The 15,535-nt window shown below is 51.5% G+C and overlaps 5 protein-coding genes across 5 annotated transcripts; 2 read left to right on the top strand and 3 right to left on the bottom strand.

Annotated features, from left to right (window-relative positions):
• Window positions 1-1,690: 1,690 nt before the first annotated feature.
• Window positions 1,691-3,394, top strand: J4E78_007123 (uncharacterized protein; the record flags this gene model as incomplete). Its single annotated transcript, XM_049367731.1, has 1 exon — window positions 1,691-3,394. The coding sequence occupies one exon, from the start codon at window positions 1,691-1,693 to the stop codon at window positions 3,392-3,394; it is 1,704 nt and encodes a 567-aa protein (XP_049220701.1).
• A 1,320-nt stretch (window positions 3,395-4,714) lies between these two features.
• J4E78_007122 (uncharacterized protein) lies at window positions 4,715-6,064 on the bottom strand (the record flags this gene model as incomplete). Its single annotated transcript, XM_049367730.1, has 1 exon — window positions 4,715-6,064. One exon carries the CDS (start codon window positions 6,062-6,064, stop codon window positions 4,715-4,717), a length of 1,350 nt encoding a protein of 449 aa, XP_049220700.1.
• Window positions 6,065-6,952: 888 nt separating this feature from the next.
• Window positions 6,953-7,324, bottom strand: J4E78_007121 (uncharacterized protein; the record flags this gene model as incomplete). The annotated part of the gene is made up of 2 exons (XM_049367729.1): window positions 6,953-7,171; window positions 7,250-7,324. 2 exons carry the CDS (start codon window positions 7,322-7,324, stop codon window positions 6,953-6,955), a joined length of 294 nt encoding a protein of 97 aa, XP_049220699.1.
• Window positions 7,325-9,241: 1,917 nt separating this feature from the next.
• On the bottom strand, window positions 9,242-10,348 carry J4E78_007120 (uncharacterized protein; the record flags this gene model as incomplete). The annotated part of the gene is made up of 1 exon (XM_049367728.1): window positions 9,242-10,348. The coding sequence occupies one exon, from the start codon at window positions 10,346-10,348 to the stop codon at window positions 9,242-9,244; it is 1,107 nt and encodes a 368-aa protein (XP_049220698.1).
• Window positions 10,349-11,040: 692 nt separating this feature from the next.
• On the top strand, window positions 11,041-12,381 carry J4E78_007119 (uncharacterized protein; the record flags this gene model as incomplete). Its single annotated transcript, XM_049367727.1, has 1 exon — window positions 11,041-12,381. The coding sequence occupies one exon, from the start codon at window positions 11,041-11,043 to the stop codon at window positions 12,379-12,381; it is 1,341 nt and encodes a 446-aa protein (XP_049220697.1).
• Between the last annotated feature and the right edge of the window lie 3,154 nt (window positions 12,382-15,535).

The following is a 15,535-nucleotide window of genomic DNA, read 5'->3' as shown; positions in this document are numbered from 1 at the left end:
TGCATTACCACGTCTTTACATGTCCATATCTGAACACCTAGATTTCGTTATTCCCTAATTTCGGGTCTTGGGGTTTATATTGTCTCACGCAGCCAATGGCGCACCCAGGAGGGCTGAAATGTCGATCCATGCCTTCGGATAGGAGGAAGCTACAAGCTTTGTTTACCCCATCTTTACCCCAACCTTTAGCGCTGCCGCCAGTAGGTGCAGCCGATGACCTCCGCTTCTGCGTTGGCATCGCAGCTTCCTTTCTCTTGACAACACATAGGTATGCTTTGATCGTGAAGCTTTCTCCTACCTTTGATTCCAACTGTCCAGCCTAGACTACTAGTTCACCAGATCGCCGCCTCGCCATCGATACCAAGACACCAACCATCCCGAGGTCCTCATTCCGGCCGCCGTCTACTCCTCTCACGATGTATTTCGTCATCTTCGCCCTCCTCATCGCCGCAGCCTGGGCAACTGTCGGCATCTTGCTTGCGAAATGGCTCAAACAATCTGGTCATGCGAGGCCGTTCAAAGGAAGGGATTGGGATAGTCGCGAGCTTTATGGCGGTGGCTCTGGGTATGGGCGCGATATTGGGCTTGGGGGACCGTCGAGTCAAGGGAAGGGGCAGGGTGGCAGGGAGAGAGGTGTTGGGGTTCCGCTGACGGGGGTGGGGAGGGTTAAGGGGTTTTAGGATGATGGAGGAGGGAGGATAGTGGAAGGCGAGATAGAAAGAAATGAACAATAGAGACGGGTGAACACGGTGAGGTGTAAATAGATGAGGGATTGGTAAGACAATACGTCCTATCTGGTGACGGTTCACGGCTGACATCCCGCAGACTGACCGTCAACGCTTTTGCAATCTATCGACCGCGGCACTGAGGCTTAACTACTCCAGAAGATGAAGCTGAACATCTTCCCATCTGTTGTGAGCTGGCTTTCGCATAGCGTTGGGTGTTGTTAGCAGATGGGTCCAGTGAGCCTTTTTGTTCGCACGCAACTACTACGCACTTCACGCCACCATCGCCAGCGCGTGTGTTCGGTGCGGATGCCGAGATTGAGCTTCTATATGCTCAAACTGGCCGCTTCGACCGAACCGCTAGGTTGACCATATAGAAACTCAGCGTCGCCATCCGCATCGAATACACGCAGTCTTTCGACACTGTTCGAATCATTACGTCCTTTGTTCATTGTCTTCTCAGCTTGAACAACGACGCCGCGAGTACATCTTCGTCGCTTATACAAAGACCGAGAGCCTTCTTGTTTGAAGAGCCTTTCCTCTCTAAACAACGAAATGGAACCTGCGTACTCTGTCCAACTTCACTGTTTGCTCCCACCTTCAAAGTGAAAGTAGTCCAAATGGCAGCTGGAAGGCGATACTACACTTTAGCGTCACAGACCTTGCGCGCCACGCGATTGCCCAAGTCCACGCTGATTACAGATACTACGACTATGTTGCTACCTGGACAAGTTCACATGCCTCGTCCAACACCCCCGCCATATGTGGTCGCAAAGACACTGACCCAATACCTCTTTGGCGAGACCACACTCCCATCGTTTCTTCAGCGCTACGGCGATATCTTGCTGGCAATCACGGGAGGCGCAGCTGCAGCATCGGGCCTATGTTGGTTCTTCCAACATAATGAATGTAATCGCAAAAGGATCAGGCTGGCGGTCTACCATGTTGTTCGCACACTTCAGATCATGCCTGACCTAGAAGAACGGATGGAGGAGATGCCAGAGGATCTTTATAAGGAGATTGCCCGTGAGGTCGATCGGATGATCGGCACTTATTTGACTCTGTCAGAGAGTGAAACTACCTTTAGGATGGCTAAACGTAAGCTTTTGGATGATTACGAAGCATTTGAGAGAGAAAGAGTGGCTGGAAGGAGAGTAAGAAGGAGGATGGACGTTCCTGAAATTGTCATTCAATCTCCGTCTTCTGGAAGTCTGCCCGAGGAAAGTCCCGTTCACGAGGAAGAAGTACAACAAGAGGGTGAGCCGGATATGGCCATGCTAGGCTACAACCCGACAGCAACGCACATGAGCCCAGTACGAGAGCGGCCCTCGCCCACTTCTCCCGATATCGCTCTCAACTTCGAGGACTTCAGACTACCGTCATCGGAACAGAGTAGGGGGAGTCGCGGAAGTCCATCCAGTCTAGGCTTTTTGAACAATTACTCCTCTTCACCACTGGCGCGGCCGTCGAATCCGACGCCTCGTCGTGGTCGAGGCGGTCCTTACAGCAGCGACGATACGCCTTCGCCACAACGCCTGGGCCCCATAGACCTTTCTAGTGAAGACATGCCTTCTGGAGAAGACGAACAGCCAGTGGGCCGTCCATTCAATCCTACACCTCGCCGTGCCCAAGGTTCTACATATGTACAAGTCGACACGCCACGGCCGAAGACTGCGCGTGGGAACAGATCCGACCTGGATCTGAACAGTCATGACATTCATACTCCTGTTGTCTCTCAAAACGACGATGTACCAGTGCATGGATCACCTCGACCGCTCATCACCACCAGGGACATCCGTGAGCGTCGCGAAAAGGAACGTGCGTCAAATGCCGTGAAGACGACTCAAAGGCCCCGTAACACTATTCCACTACAGCAGCCGCCCAGCGCAATGGCTGTGAGAACCCAAGGGAAAGTTCCCGGGCACTGGCTTCCCTCCATACGAGAAGGCCTATCTCCGCACGTGAGTCCTGCGGTAGACGCTACACAATACCGTGTTGCAGAAAGTCGCAAGCTTGATAGACAGCTTCAGGACGAGAGGAACGAGCGTCGCCAGTTCAGGAAGCATATACCGCCGATTGGTGATCAGCCGCGTGAGGATGAAGAAGAGCCACTCGCTGAGGCAGTGGAGCCGCGAAGGCATGAAGCACCTCCTGAGCCCAGTCAAAGTGAGATACCATCCAGATTCGCATCGATCGATCCAGAAGTTGATGAAGATGATGATATGGTGCATTTCGAAGACGCCGCCAAACATTCCACGTCAGCAGGACTTATTGCAGCCGCTTCACCAGCGGTCCGCCACGACAACCCATTACCTGCTGCTGCGACTCAATCCTCCTCGTCAAGATCAAGGCCATCACCTCCGGCAGCGACCAAAAGCCAATCGCGAAGGTCGGCGGCTCCAAGTCCACCGGAGAGGACTACGAAGAAAGCGGCGAAAAGGCCAGCAGCAAAGGCGCAGGCTAAGACACCTGCGAAGACACCTGCGAAGAAACCTGCAAAGACGCCTGCGAAGACACCTGCGAAGAAACCTGCAAAGACGCCTGCGAAGACACCTGCGAAGACACCTGCGAAGACACCTGCGAAGACACCTGCGAAGCAAAAGGCTCCGCCAACGACCGGGACGCGGAAGAGTGGAAGAATTGCAAAGTTGAAGGATGAGAAGAAGTGAACATTAGTGTTGAACTCTGTTTAGGGTGTCGAGGAGGTACTGGTCGATGTTTGCATACTTCAATTGATGATTTGAATGCCGCTTGTTATACTTTCTCTCACAGTCATTTTCTGGTATGCTAATGCATCATTATGCTGATTCGAGAGGGCCATGTTTGTCGTGATCAAAATTGCCACTATGCCTCCAAATGACGATATGACGTCATCAGCCCTTCTCTCAATCATCTTTATCTTCGTCTCCTCTTCTTTTCCGATCTTTTCAACCTCAACAGATTCTGATCGTGACTTGCCAAAATTTGCGCATATCCCAACAAAACGTCTACATAGTCGTAATAGGGTCGCTAGCAACGGCCCTGCATGGTGGCTGACTGTCAGCTGGTCAAGTGATCGACATGTTCCTCTAATTCATTCATCACTGCCTGAACCTCGATTTCAGGCCTAGAGTCGAAACTCCATTTTCGTGGTCGTGATAGGTTGGCCAGCTATCCGTTTTGACAGTCTCGTGCTTTGCGCCACACGGCATGGCTGTTCACCGGCGACACTGAAGTGTCATCTTCATTCAACAGAAACATTAATCCTTCGTGATGGTAGAAGTATAAGAATCTCACTACTGAACTCACATAACCGTATCATCCATACAGCTTCACAGTTCCAATCATTGCCCAATACTTCCCATCAACTATCGCAACCACCCCAAATGGCCAACCCCCAACCCACCCTCTCCCCCTCCCACTTCCACCGCATAACCAACACCACTAACCCCTCCAACCCCACCCTCGACATCGTCAACGACCACGGCACCCAAAACAGCACCGGCCTCCTCAAATTAACCCGCGAAGGCTACTACTCAGGCCAATACTGGGCTTTCATCCCCTCACCCTCATCCTCAACCCCAAACACTTACCGCCTCCGCACATGGTGGCTAGGCCCAAACCGACTCCTCGATGTCTACGCAGATGATACGTCGAAAGCGGTGTTGAGGCGGGCGGACGACACGTCGCATGCGCTGGATTGGAAGGTGGGCGAGTGGGGTGATGGGACGTGGTGGATTGGGAATGAAGCGAGCGGTGTACTGAAGGTTATGAATGTGGGTGTGGAGGATGGGAGGAGGGTTGTGTTGAGGGAGAAGGATGAGGGGGCTAAGACGCAGAGGTGGAGGATTGAGGTTATTAGGGAGATTAGTGAGGATGAGTTTTATGATAGGCCTGCTACGCCACAGGAGGGAGAGGGCTGTGTATGGAGATATCGACTTGATGCATTCAATCGTAGAATTCGTTTCTATTCATTCCATTTATATACACATGTTGTTGATACGAAATATCTACGAAGCAGGAGCAGCGGTACCGTATGGGACCGCCTTGGCGCTCTCAATGTCGACGTAACCGTACTTGCTTCCGGTCTTGTCGTCGGAAAAGCCTTGAGCCCAGGTACCCATGTCTTTCTGGAAAGCCTCGAAGTTCTTCTCGTCGCTCAGGTCGATAGGCTGCTGGTCCTTGCCCAGCTGCCTAATCTGTGTTCCTGCTGCAACGTTGGTGATGCCGAAATCGTTGTCGTCGGTTAATTGGTTGATCGCGGCGTGAACCTCGCCGTTGATGATCTGGCGAGGAAGCTCGGGCTCCTGGGTGACTGGACGAGCGAGACCAACACCGTCGACGGTGTTGAGGGCGTCGACCATGGCGGCGGCGCTCTTGAAGCCACCAGTGACGTAGGTCTTGGTCTTAGAGAGCGAAGGAGTGATCTTCTCGGCGAAGTCGAGGAAGAAAGCTTCGCGCTTCTTGGTGGACTCGCGCTTGTGGCCGAAAGCAAGCTGCTCGTAGGTACCACCGGAGAGCTCAACAAAGTCGAAGCTGTTGTCCTCAAGCAACTTGCAGAGAGTGGCAGCCTCTTCGGTACCGAAACCCTTGTCTTGGAACTCAACGGAGTTGAGCTTGATGCCAAGAACGAAGTTGGAGGAGGTGCGCTTGCGTACTTCCTGACCGATCTCGGTGATGATGCGTGCGCGGTTCTCGAGCGATCCACCGTACTTGTCGGTACGCTTGTTGGTGCTTGGGGCGAGGAACTGTGCGAGCAGGTAGCCGTGGGCTCCGTGAAGCTGGATACCGTCGTAACCGGCCTTCTCAAGGTACTCAGCTGCGTGAGCAAAGCCCTCGATGACGTTCTTGATATCCTCGTCGGTAGCGGCGCGTGGCTTGGCGAAGGTCATGCCCATGACATTGCCCTCTAATTGTACGTCGGATGCGGAGATGGGGTTCTTTTGGATGCTCTCGGTTACCTGGCGACCTGGGTGGCTGACCTGTCCGACGATCAAAGAGCCATGCTTCTTTGACTGGGTCGCAAGCTCCTTGAACATCTCAAATCGCTCGCCTTCGTACTTAGAGCCGCGGGGAATGATGGGGTTGCCGGCAGCCTCCAGGTGGTCGTATTCGATCATGATGTTACCGGTTAGGATGACGCCGAACTCGCCCTCGCCCCATCGTCGGTAGACGTTGACGAGGTTCTTGGAAGGAACACCACGAGCTTCGAGGTTCTGAGCATCCCATGATGATAGACGCTCGGTCATAGCACCCTTGAGGAATCGGTTCTGCGCAGTCTTCTTGGAGAAAGCAAAGTCGAGAGGTTTTGCCAAAGGAGCAGGGTCCTTCTTCTCGGCTTCATATCTTCTTGGTGCCATGTTTGCGGAAATGTGAATGGGTATCTAACAAAAAAGACAAAAGTATAGTATTATAAAACTGATGTTTGGAAGTGGTGTGTTGTGAGTGAGATACGAACTTGGCGTGCGGTCAATGGCGGTCTATAAGTGTTTCGTTAGTGCTTCATCAGTTTTGCATTTCTAAGCTTTTCCACGAGTATGTCGCCAAACAATGACGGACTCGTCCGAGATTGATCCATAGCCACGTCATAGAGGTACGCTATAGGCTAGGGCCCGGCTGCGACACCTCGGCAGATGTAGGCAAAGCACCGTGATCTAGACGCGCCTCTTGCGGGATGCCAGAAGATCGCGTTAGGCTGTATGGTGGAAGAGAGGGTTGTGGGGTTGAAATGTCGCGCTGGAGCACCGGAGTGCGTGGCGTCATTCTCGCGTTACAAATCGTTCAGGAACCGGACGAATCGGACCGACGATGTTGCGGTTGCGTGCTATCACGTGTCGGTGAGCTGTCAGGAACGCCATCGTCGGAGCACGATCCTATCCGACACCAACACCATGCGTTCGGCAAATGCCACGTCTATCCATCGACTGCCGGGATCAATTCTAAAGACTTCGAAATCCTGCCTAAAATCGTCATCGCCTTTCTCGCTGCACGGATGAAGGGATCCGCCCACCGACCGCCTCGTCTCTCCACAGAGCACCAGATGATACTCATCGTCAACAGACGCATCACTGATAGACCATGCATCTTGAAATATCAATATTTTGACGATTATATTCTGCGCGACGAGTGTAGGTGACTAAGACACACAGTGGGTGGCTACGCTATGTTGGATAGCATCGCCTCCAAGTTCCTTCGCTCCTCGAAATGCTCAAAGCGTTTGTTGCTTGCCAAGATGTATGCGATCGCCCTTACTCCGCCAGCACGGATAGTCCGGTGAAAGGAACCTCCTGGCACTTGTTCTGCTCGGTAATGAGAATCTCGTCACCAGCCTGGCAGTTGGTCGAAGCGAAGACGCGGAGAGACAGGCCCTTGTTGCTGTCGAATGCAACGCTCTTGCCAGTGTTGAAGCCTTGACACTTGTTGTTACCACCTTCTCCGAAGTTCTTGTACTGGCCGGTCTCGCAGTTCTGGAGGGAGAGATACAAGTCAGCTGGTATTCATGATGAGGATCGCCTCGTTGAGGCTGACATCGGGATATGACTTACGCTAACGGAGAAGGCGCTGACCGCGGGAGTGAGAGCGGCAGCAATGGCAATGACGGAGACAAGAGTGAACTGCATCTTGAAGTTCTGGGAGGAAGGGTCAGCGGGAAGAAATAGCAAGAGTTCGACGAGACACACTGATGGAGTGGTTGAGGTAGAAGCGGGAGTGAGTTGCTTGAGGTTTGAGGATTGTGTTGGATGATGAGCTCTTGAAGGGACGACAGCCTGATACTTATACCTCATCTAGGCTCGACATGCCAGGCTGGGAAAGCACGATTTCGACAACCCAAGACGCCTTCACAGCACGATATCGAGGCTTGCGATCAACGCTCCAGGCGTCCAACAGTGGACTCTCTAATCGGGGTCGCTATGCCATATCGAAGTGGCTAAACCTCGGAAGCCTAAACGTCACCGCATATTGAGTGCGACAGGTCACTGCGAATGTCTTTAGGCATCCAGTGACTGAGGCGAAATGATCGTTGGCACACGCAGATTGACGAATCGTTATGCACCGAGGACCAACAAGGCACATCTCTCAAGAGTACGCGGGCTGCTGGCAGCATTATGGCTCTTGATCAGTAACGTCAATGAGCAGAGTGTAGCTTGGTCCTGCTTTGGTAAGACCATTCGTGGCACGCTGACGTTCAAGACGGTATCGCATCCGTGAGCATAACTTCTAATTCCAGTGTTTCCTCCTCAGCGGCCGCCGCTCCACCCCTATGCTAAAAGGCTGTCCATCGATAGATGAGGCGCTATAGACATCATTGTTCGTCATCTTTGGGTAACACTTTCGCCGCGCATGCGATGATTGATGAGCAACGAACGTTTAAACGCTTGGCGATGGCAGGCCTTACACCACCGGTACTTGTTACACCCATGTACACGTACCACGATCAGCAAAGCCAAGGAGACTCGAAGCCCTAAAGATGTTCCAAGCCCGACCCAGCTGCTCTCACCACTCTTTCTTATGATTACGATCGTCAACAACTAACCCACTCATGGCGACGCCAGCCACGATCCGACGACGACACAGGGCACTTCTTCAATCCTCACCGCTGCGCATCAGAGACGGGCAGGAAGCTTCCACCCGCTCATACAGCGGTTTCGCTTGCCTTAGGCCACCATCCAAGATCAATTCGCTGGAGTAACTTCGGTCTATCCACAGCCAAGATCGCACTTCCACATTTGTCCCGCAAACCAAGGCGGTATGTAAACATATAGATATCTGGGCAGCTTGGCTCATCACCTTACCTCTTCAACTCGATACTATCTCTTTGGTCGTTGAAGTAACATGCTTTCAATCATCATGACATATCAAGAAATGATAGCAGCCCATCAAGACTACGTACGACAACAGATACTACACCGATATCCGCTATCCGTCAGATCAGAGGATGCGGGATTTCGCGGCATGCAATCCTTCGACGGGCCGGTAGCAGGAGTCTGGGGAGCGGACCCACGCGGCCCGCCTGATCTACGTGAAAGAAACGCCGATGCACGCGCATCTACCCACCTACGCGCGTTCTTTGGGGCCTGGAGAACACTGTATCCCGAAATGGGACATCTTGCGATCATTCATATGTTAACAAGCAATCCATTTCAGGCTCGGTGCTAGTTCGGTCCTCCCACGTCGCCGAATTGGCCAACCCAGATCTTGGCCAGCGGAATGGTGGAGTAAGGCGAGCAAGACATATTTGTAATACAATCGTACATTGTGCAAAGTCAGTGAGCGTAACGATGAGAACGACGCCCGAGGTTGAGCTGTCTTGATTGCTGGGATTATACCCAGCCCTATCTGAAGGATGGTCGAACTATTCATTAGCTGACATATTTCACTGCATTTCTACCAAGAGCTGGTTCCAAAGGCCACCACAATACGCTCTTCCAAAGATCTGCGCCCGCTAGATCACAGCTTATAGAACGTATAAAACAAATTTGAGTAGATTACATCTAACTCCCAAGCTACTCAGACCTCTTTCTCATCCCTTTCATCGCTCAATGGGCGAATCCAAGGAACTCAGAAAGGCGCTCAACAAAAGATACGTAGAGCTCGACAAACGGCAAGCGGTTCTCAGATATCAATCGTTTCCTCGTATCCCGGACAAGGCGTAATAGAGGCAGAGAATCGATTCGAAGGTCAGCGCGGGCCCTCGTGCAGGAATAGAGGATGCGGCGTAGCTCCCGTGAGTAAGGCGCATCCTCTGAAGTTTCGAAATTCTCAGGCAGCATTGCCTTCTCGTCCAGACAGGTAGGAGACACGACGTTCTGCACAACACACCACGTTAGTCGGCCGATCTGATACACATCGACGGCTTTGGTGCCATATTGACCCTCCGGTGGCACGTATGCAGGGTCCATACGCGGTGTTTCCTCGGCCTTTGGATATTTGTCTTGGTCCAAAGTACTAATTTCTGATTGCCGCATGGCGCAGCCAAAGTCGCCTAACTTGACGATCGGATACTCAGTCTTGTCGCCGGTACTAGAAGTGATGAAGACGTTCGACAGAATGATGTCGCGATGATATACGACATCCCAAGAGGCGTCTTCTTTAACCTCCAGGCATCCATCTTCAGGCTCCTGTTGCTCAAACTTTTCGAGTACATTCGGACCATAGTGCAGATAAACAGCCGCGTGTACCAGGCTCTCCAAGATGTTCCAAACGAAGAGCTCAGGTACTGGAAGTTTCGCCTCATAGGCATATTTTGCGAGGAAGTCAAACAACGTACCTTTGTTGCAGTACTCCGTGATCATCCATGCCGTATCGTGTATGCTCTTTGGTGCGGTACCGTCGAAGAACTTGATGACTTTGTCGTGCTGCAAAGTCCCGAGAATATCGAGCTCTCGCTCAGCGAAGCCGAGATAATCTCTGGGTAGGGGAAGAGTCTTCATGATCTGTGCGGAATTATCAGGGTTGTTCTCGTTGTGGACTAAGTAAATACCACGGTTGAAGCTTCCGTCAACGTCTTGCAGCTTCGAGGCGATGCGCCATTTTTCACCAGCTTTATCGCCGGTGACCTTCCCATCGATCGCAAACCGCTCGTCTGCTATCGTGGAGGCAAACTTGCTATTCAGCATATCAAGCAGCGTACACATGTCCATCATCGTCAGCTTTCCAGGGGGGTTGCCATTCCTGGCTTTATAATAGCGGACAAAGAGGCCGAATGCGTGGTGAAAGCCTGGATATCCCTCTGGATCCTCGGGGTAAGTTCGCAGATTCATCTCTTTTATAAACCCTGTGAACGGAGCTCTATTAGGGGGGTACAACCAGGAGATATCCTTTGAAATACACCAGCGCTTGAACTCGTTGAAGTAGTCTGAGCATTCCGGACCTTCCGGTTCTAGCTCATTGAGCCATTGGGGTGTTGAATGCGGTGCCACGCTGTCGTTGCTGAAATTCGTCGTTTCCGTTGTACTTGAGCTCTTCGAGGCCATGGTGAAATCTGCAACGCAAGAGCTACGCGATGTATGTCTCTGGCAATTGTTTAAGCCGAACTAGTGACGTAAAAAAAGAAAATTATGGAATGCTATATACCGTTTCGTTAATAGTTCTGCTCCAAAACAGTATCACATGGTGTATCGACAGCGTATGACGTTGTGGAGAACGATATCATGATTCGCGTACACAACACTGTGCCGCTATGAATCATCTGCATGCCGTTAACAAAGTACACCCAGAGGTAAATGCACGGCGTATCTGTCCACTGCGTATATACCTTGATCGTGATGCTGCTGAATTGTCGATAGCATCAACGTCTCGCGAGGAGGCCTTTAGTATCATACGTGCTAACCACGATATGTCAAAGGAGACTTACAAGCGTCGCAACCGAGCCGACAGCGGCACCTTCACATGTAAAGATGAAGACGAAATCTTTTGCGAAACAATGCTGGACCTTTCCGACTACCTGATCGAAGAAGACCCCAAACTCAACAAGCCCGATCAGCTTACTCTACGTTACTTCAGGCGAATCTACCAGATTTCACACAACACTAACTACATTGTTACTAGATTCTTGGACCGTACCCAGCTGATCACATCGCCCTCTGACCCTGCTGATGCACCGGGTCTGGCTCATTGTATACAGCTTGTGTCAAATAACGAATCTGGAAGTTGGGCCGAGAACCGGGCTGAGAATGAGCGTACTGTTAAGAATCTACTGCTAGATCGAGCAAACCGAGCATGTAATCGCGATATCTTCGCTGTTGGAAAAGTCGTCGGTGGACGATGGGCTATCGAATCCGAACTGGGAGGTGTTGACGGAACTTTCAATCAAGGTATCCTCTTCGTGCGCGATAATATCCAGGAAGACATACGCATCATGAAGGTGTTACCTTCAGAAGCCATGTATCCTGGCTTCCAAGCTCGAGAGATGAATATCTTGAGCCGCCTACATCATCGCAACATCATCACCCTCTACGACGCGCATCTCCCCAGCCCAGTAACAGAACGTCACGCCTCACCCTATCTCGTAACAGAGTACTGCGACAAAGATACTCTAGCCGATTTGATCAAAACCTGGAACACGCGCGGCAAGCTCATTCCCGAAAGCTTCGTGTGGCAAGTCTTCGAAGCCCTAGTAACAGCCGTCCAGTACCTACACCACGGACCCTATCCCTACAACGAGGCGGCTTACAATTGGGATCCCATCACCCACCGCGACGTCATACCATCCAACATCTTGCTGAAAAGTAGCCCAAAGGTCAACGAATTCGACTACCCCATCAGCATCAAGCTAGCGGATTTCGGCTGCGCCATCACCGATAGCGAGATGGAAGCTCAAAAATATACCGTCCGTGATCTTCCCCTCGTGGCTGATCAGTACAGGCCTCCAGAAGGAGCGCAAGCGACTGAAGCGACGGATATGTATCAAATTGGGTTGGTCATGTCGCTCATGTATTGCATGACGGATAGCCCTTTGCGAGATCTTGTCGAAGCGGGTAACTTATCACGGGACTGTCTTAAGGGCTACAAGGGGTATTCGCCTGAGTTGCGCATGTATATTGAGATGTGTCTTGATGTCGACGAGGATCAACGGCCTGACTCGAACTTCTTTCTGCTGCGCATTCAAAGTGCGCGGAGGTCGTTGCGCAGTACGGGTAGGTTCGATGGGCAGATCGAGCTTTTTGCAAAGGTTTGAGTTTATCCCAGGACCTATGTGGGTGGGAGAAGTTTGTGAGGTTAATGTCGGTAGACCCATCGTAGTCCAGTTACCTTTTTGTTCGTAACGGTCCGTGTAGATGCCTCAAGACCTACGTCATCACAGCGCAGTGTGTCCTATGCCTGTGGTGGGAGCGGGACTGCAACATGTAAAACCCGTTCTCAATGCCCCGAGGCTAGTTGCAAGATCTGAGATATGATTGTGCGCATGCAAAGCTGATGTCGATTCAATGATGCTCTTGGCATGTTCCTGTTGTTGCGGGGTCGAAAGCGTCGTCGCCGCCGCATTCGGGAACGCGGCTATCGAATCGCCCCTAGCTTACGTAGGTACCTGCCCAAGCAGGAGCCTGACACTTTCTTCTCTACAGCCACTGTATCACACCATCCAATCTCGGAACTTCAACTGCAATCATGTGCCATACAGGCGGGGAAGCCTTTGACACTGCACGAGCATTGCCACTCGAACGTCATGCATGTCGTACCCTGCGATGCGTTGCTGCAAGGCGCTGCTGAGCGCCGAGATCCGCGAGTGAGTGGGCTGTACATTTGTGACGTCCCCGGCGGCTACAGCTATTCACGACCGTATCATAGGGCCGGAGCAAATACGGCTGAGGGGTAGTACTTGAAAGTGTGGGATCTGAGAGCAGATAAGGCGTTGGCTAACAAGTTGATTCGCTACGGATATCGACATAGCCTCGCCGGTCAATAGGCTACAAGGCAGCCTTGCGCTGGGAAAATTGACATACCCACGTCGATCAACATGCTGCAATGCAGTATTGCGGCGCAGTCGCCTACCTCACACAAAGGTTCCCACGTGCTGCGGGGCTGAACTGCACTTAAAGAAGAGATGCAAGCTCTTACGAAGCTCAACCCAATTTATATCGACAAAATCACACCTGAGCCAGCACATTACGGAGAGAAGGTTCTTATGGCCCCTCAATTTGTGGTTAAAGCAATCTCAGATCCAAGGCAAGACTCTGGGCGCGGCTCGGAGGTATGGTCATTGAGCGGTGGGATAGTACAAACCCATGCCGATGATCCAAGTAACTGGACGTCTAGATTCCTTCTTGAAGCGATTCCCGAGTTTGCCAAAGACATACCGATCGATGACCCTCAACAGCCTGCGTGTTTTGCTATCAAGCAATGCATGCAGGGGAAGCCTGGGTTTGCTGGCTCTGCCTATCACAGTGCGGCCTTGGAAGAGACAATCCGGTGTGGATGCCGCTACTGCGGTGCTGTGTGTGAGATCACAACGGAGTCTATTGGGCGTGATATCAGAATCGGTTACTGGAAGGATACCTTGAGTGTTACATTCGATGCATTTAGGAGAGATGGAAAATCCCAAGACACAGTGAGGACGAAGCTGTTCGTCCTGGACGGTAAGTCAGTAGATGGTGGTAATGTTAGCTTGACTAATGACGGCGCAGCTCAGGAAGACCCTATTCTTCCCGTCTGGACAGACCTTCCAGGCAATACTGCATCGAGACAGAGCTTTGAGAACATCAAGCGCTGGCTCAATACATGTCTGAACACGCATAGATTGTGCTCACTGTCACACGAAACTCACGACCGCATCAAAGTACCTGACCACATCAAAGTACCTGACCACATCAAACTACCTGGCCACATCAAACTACCTGACCGCATCAAACTACCTGACCGAGTGGTAGAGGTGAGCGTCGATACACCACGTCGAATTCGCTTGATCGAAACGAAAGGACTAGAAGGGCAATATGCATGTCTCAGTCACTGTTGGGGCGGTAAGCAGCCATTGCAGACAACTCGGAAGCCAGACACACTGTCTTTCCATCTGCAACACATCCCAGAGATAGCCATACCGCGAACGTTTCGAGATGCTATTACGGTTATTCTTGAGCTTGGAATCCACTACATCTGGATAGACTCATTATGCGTAAGTCACTTTGGCATTCCCGTGAATGGGATGTCATTCAATCTAGGTACTGACTAGATGGTCAGATAATCCAAGACGATGAGGCGGATTGGCAGAATCAGTCTGCTCAAATGGCTGATATATATGCAAACTCTACGATAACGATCGCGGCGTCAGCATCTACAAGTCCAGACATGGGTCTCTTCCGGATCACAGATTCGAAATATGTCGGCAGACCTATGACAAATGCTCCTAGCTTCCACGTGAGATATCCACTGGGGCATGGAGGCCGTGATTTACCACTTTTTCAGCGAGGCTGGGCCTTTCAAGAGCGTATCTTGAGTCCCCGTGTTCTTCATTTTGCAGAGCATGAGCTCATCTGGGAGTGTATGGAATACGAAGACTGCGAATGTGGGGCCATGCGACTGGATTCCCTCAAAAGTCCAGGAGAATATACAGGAGGATATTTTCAAAAGACTATAGACGGAGAATGGCCGGCTACCAAGAGTCATTGTCATCCAATACGGTGGTGGTTACTCAAAGACAACCGCGAAAGGATTGTGGGCATATGGTCAAGACTCATCAGAAACTACAGCCAGCTGGAGCTGTCAAAGTCAAACGACATATTTCCAGCTATCTCTGGCATTGCGAAAAGCTTTGGGGAGGCCACCGGCTGGGAATACATTGCTGGCATGTGGAAAGAAGGGTTGATGCAACACCTCTCGTGGTACACGAGCCCGCCGGCGTTTCGATGCAAAGTATGGAGAGCGCCTACTTTCTCGTGGGCTTCTCTGATATTTCTAAAAGATGACTTTTATTCGGATTGCATTGCATACGAGCACATGCACGACATTCAAGATTTGGCTACAGTCGTGGAAGCCAAATGTTGTCCAAAAGGCGCCGACCCTACGGGTCAGTTGGAAAGTGGATACATCATCTTGTCAGGGACCATCATACAGGCCACTGTTGATCAGTGGTGGATCAAGCCCCTGGCGTCTTCAACGCAGAGCTCCGAACCACTCACGAGTCCTGAAACAGATGACATCCCATCCTCAGACATGTCTGTCATCAGACGTCGAAACCGCGATGCGTTCACGTTCGCGCCCGACTTCTACCATGAACTGGAACAAGGAGCAACGGTGCATTGTCTGAAACTGCTTCAGGCAACATGGACTGACAGAAAGCATGTTTCGTACTTGGTACTGTCGAAGAGAAACTCAACACCTTGGGAGTGCAATGGTAG

This window comes from Alternaria triticimaculans, assembly GCF_023758025.1.
Source record: "Alternaria triticimaculans strain BMP 0046 chromosome Unknown scaffold_10, whole genome shotgun sequence".
Taxonomy (NCBI): domain Eukaryota; kingdom Fungi; phylum Ascomycota; class Dothideomycetes; order Pleosporales; family Pleosporaceae; genus Alternaria; species Alternaria triticimaculans.
The sequence above is the reverse complement of the archived record's forward strand: the minus strand, read 5'-3'. Positions and strand labels throughout refer to the sequence as shown.